Source organism: Aptenodytes forsteri, unplaced genomic scaffold (genome assembly GCF_000699145.1).
Source record: "Aptenodytes forsteri isolate BGI_AS27 unplaced genomic scaffold, ASM69914v1 Scaffold249, whole genome shotgun sequence".
Taxonomy (NCBI): domain Eukaryota; kingdom Metazoa; phylum Chordata; class Aves; order Sphenisciformes; family Spheniscidae; genus Aptenodytes; species Aptenodytes forsteri.
Genome location: NW_008796188.1, coordinates 2922936 through 2926743, shown reverse-complemented (window position 1 = coordinate 2926743; position 3808 = coordinate 2922936). Strand labels below are relative to the sequence as shown.

Here is a 3808-nt window from a genome sequence, read left to right as displayed (position 1 = left end):
CCAGCTCACAACCCACGCAGCCGCCGCTCCTGGTTCAGCTTCTGGAAAAAGGTCTTGCCAAATTCGTAGGTGCTGATCATGATGGCGCAGGCGGGTGCCACCTTAATGACGCGGGGCAGGAAGCCTGCAAGGACAATGCCGTTAGCCCCTCGGTGACAGCAGGGGCACCAGTAAACCCCAGGCCGGGGCGGGGGGTACGGCCTTACCTGCAAACAGCCCCCGGGTGCCAGACTCGGCGCGGATGCGCCGCATGAGTAGCCAGGTGGAGGAAGGCTTGGAGGCTGCGACTGCGGGGAGAGGGGAACGGGTCAGGGTCCGGGGATGCTCACATACCACCGGGGAGTCCTGGTTGCCCCCCAGGCATCCGCCCGCAGCCCGGCCTCTCACCTGGGTGCACCTCGCTGTCTCCCAGCTCGATCTGCCGCTGGGTCTTCACCACGTCGAAGGGCAGCGTCAGCACCGCAGCCACCTGCGGGGTCAGCAGCCGGGTGGTGAGCTGGGACCTGTGCCAGCTCTGCCGTCACCTCCCAGCGCCGTCCCAGCCCCATCCCTTGCTCCCCATGGGGGCCATTCCTCCCCCAGCTAACGGCCGAGCGAGCCCCTGCACGGCGCAGACCGCAGGACCCCAAACTCACCGTCCCAGAGATGGCCCCGGATGCGAAGCTGATCATGAATGTGGCCTCGTTGAGCCGGGTCTGCCCGCAGAGCCATTCCCTCACCAGCTCATAGTTAAACCAGTAGAGAGCTGGGAGAAGAGAGACACCAGAGCTACAACAAGGCACCCCGGACACGCCAACCTCCCCTCTCCCCACACGCAGGGCTGCCCTGCCCTGTGCTCGTTCCCCCATCTCCCAGTGCCACCGCTCACCCTGTCCCCCCCGCAGCCATACCTGAGAAGGGGACGTCTCGCAGCACAGTGGGTCCCCAGCCCCTCCAGAGGGACAGCCAGCCATCCTGAGCCACCGCCGACTGGATGCAGACGCCCAGCTCCCGGTAGCTGAGCTGCCGGGACTGCATCTTGGTGCGGATGAGCTCCAAGGGGCTGATGACCGTCACGGCACCCACTGCAATGGAGGGGACATCGGGCATCAGCCCCGTATGCTCCAGCAGCCGTGCCGGAGCCATCAGAGCGCCGTGCCAGGAGAGCCAGGCGCCGAACGTGGGCGCCAAGAGACCTGTCGCGCTCTCCTGTGAGGACGCAGGGTGGGCACAGGGGGATCCCTGGAGAGGAGGGGTACTCACGCCTGGCGAGGGCCCCAGCCAGCAAGGGGATGTGGTGCCCCTGGCTTCCCGTCCGAGCGTGCAGGTAGTCCCGGAGTTGGTCGTAGGTGGTGAAATAAATGACGGTGGCTGGCACAGCCATGACCCTGCCGAGGAGGAGGGGTGTGAGGGGCACGCGTGCCCTCCCCGGGGGCTGGCAGGAGGCTCGGGGCAGATGCCCATGTGCCCAGGCAGGCGTTTGCACCCAGAATCCCCCCCCAGGCAGAGTCCAAACTCACAGGGTGGGGGGCAAGCCGCTCCACAGAGACCTGACGCCCTCGTAGCGCGTGATCTTCACAAAGGCGTCCTGGAGAGAGAGTGGAGCACAGGGAGAGGGGTTAGAGGGGGGAGAGGGGCAAGCACCCCCCCAGCAAACACCCTGACCCCCTCCCTGGGACAGGGGGACCCCTGCCCACCCTGCCTGCACCTGCAGCCCCTACCAGCGTGCCGGTGAAGCGGGTGGGGGCCTTGTACCAGGCGGCGCAGCCGCTGCCGTTCTGGCAGACGTACAGATGGTCCATGAGCCCGTTGCAGTAGAGGAAACACTTCCCTGGGGTGGGAGGCAACAGCATCGCCGTTAGAGAGGGGACCCTTCCCCTCTGCCCTGTGCCCAGCCCATCTGATCCCCAAAACCATCATTTCTCCCAGGAGAGAGCCAAACCCTCAATACCTGAGCCCAGCGGGGACCAGCCCCAGACCAAGGCCAGGAGAGGGATAACCCTCCAGCAAGGGTCCGACCACGGCCAGACCCACGGGGTGGGGGGCATGTGGCCCCACCATGGGGACGGGGGCGTGGTAGGAGCTATCGTCAGCAGCAGGAGAGTTTTATGCCTCGCTTGGCGTCAGCTTGGCACACCCCCGGCACGGTGGGTGTGCCACCTCAGGGAGCCAACATGGTTCCCCCCCCAGCCCCGGCGCTCTCTCCATGGGGCCAGTGCACTGGGTGCAGGGACACCGGGCTGCGGGGAGCAAGCAGGGCGGCGGAGATCCAAGGGGACTTTGATGTAGCGACAGGACAGGGTGACAAGACAGGGCAAGGACAGGGGGACGCAGACAGCCAGGCCTGTTGCACAACAGACCCCCAGCAGACCCCCTGGGCGAGGACCCAGCGGGGACATTGCGCGGCCAGCCCCAAAGCAGGACTGCAGGAGCAGCTGCGGGGCTGGGGACGATCGCAGCCCCCACACCAGAGTGGGATGTCCTCCCAGCCAGAGGAGCCCGAGCCACCACCAGCGGGGAAGAAAACCAGGGTTTAAGGCTTGGGAAAGCAAAGCCGCTGGCGGCGGGAGCTGCCCGGAGCCCCTGGGCGTACTCACATGTGGCCTGCTGAGCGCCCCAGGGCACAGACCGCGCTGGCAACGCTGAAACACACAACGGGGCCGTGCTGAGCGACAACACGGGGGACGTGCCACCTCCCCGGGCTGGGGCCCACATGTGGCCCGCAGCTCCAAGCCGGGCAGTGGGAGAGCTCTGTGGGTGAAGGGGCTGGATGCCCCTGCACCCACTTCCCAAGCAGTCCCTATTGTCACCAAACCAGTCCCTTGGGACCAGCCCCAGCCCGCTGCCCCCACAGGGAGGGGGGCAGACGGAGGGCGCAGAGCCCATGGGGTCTCTCCTGCCCCATGGGAGCTGTGGGGAGCAGCGTGGAGATGGACACAAAGGCAGCAAAGATAAGAGTAAGCGGCCGGAGCAGGCTGAGCCCTTCCACCCCTGCCCCAGCGGGCAGGGGGCTGCCTGGCACAGCGCTGACCCCGTTCGGCATCAGCACGGGGCCGCGGAGGGGGAAGGACGGAGCCGAGCATCAGCCAGGCTCCCCCGGCAGGGCCCCCCGAGCCCATCAGGACGAGGGGCCCATGGTAACCTGCCACCTCGCGACGGCCCCACGCTCAGGACTGAGAGATCCCCGCCACCGGCTCTGCCAACCGAGACATCCACGTGGGCTGCTCGCTGGCTGACTGGGCGAGGGGGGGGGGAGGGCGGGCTGGCCGGAGACCCCCTGCCCTGCCCCGAGCGGGGTTACCTTTGGAGAAGGGGGTCCTCTGGGCCTGCAGCCGGATCTTCACCACGTCCAGTGGCGTCACTGAAACGACACCATCCTTTAGCCACGCTGCACCGCGCCAACCCCCGGCACCCACCCGCTCCCCACAGTCCTCACCGAAGAGGGAGGTGAGGATGGCCCCCGTCCCCGAGGCCAGCATCTGCTGCAGTGGCGTGATGCCCCCGCCGGGGCTTGGCAACGTCTTCTCGGCCATGGCGCTGGCCCCCTGCAACACATGGCGGGGGGAAGCGTCAGGCTGGGGGTGCTCCTGGGGGGGTCCCTGCCCGGGGACGAGCGACGGCTCCCCAGGGAGCCCCCCCAGCATCCCTGCTCCGTTGGTGTGAGGACAGGCGGGCAGGCGCGGCTCCCCCCCCCCCGCTCCCCGTAATCGTGCTGCCCCCAGGGGGAGGACAGGGACCACTCCTGGGGCCGGCCCAGCCCCGATAACACCCCCCAGCCCCACCGCTGGCAGCGGGCCCAGCCTCACTGCAGAGGTGGGGATGGTCCAGG

General features: G+C 68.0%; 1 protein-coding gene across 1 annotated transcript; it reads right to left on the bottom strand.

The window, feature by feature from the left end:
• Window positions 1-5: 5 nt before the first annotated feature.
• SLC25A39 (solute carrier family 25 member 39) lies at window positions 6-3522 on the bottom strand. Its single transcript, XM_019474278.1, has 11 exons — window positions 3416-3522; window positions 3281-3340; window positions 2577-2621; window positions 1701-1810; window positions 1500-1567; window positions 1243-1367; window positions 891-1064; window positions 636-745; window positions 388-469; window positions 207-287; window positions 6-124 (listed from the first exon to the last, which is right to left on the bottom strand). The coding sequence occupies exons 1-11, from the start codon at window positions 3510-3512 to the stop codon at window positions 6-8; spliced, it is 1071 nt and encodes a 356-aa protein (XP_019329823.1). The 5' UTR covers window positions 3513-3522.
• Window positions 3523-3808: the final 286 nt, after the last annotated feature.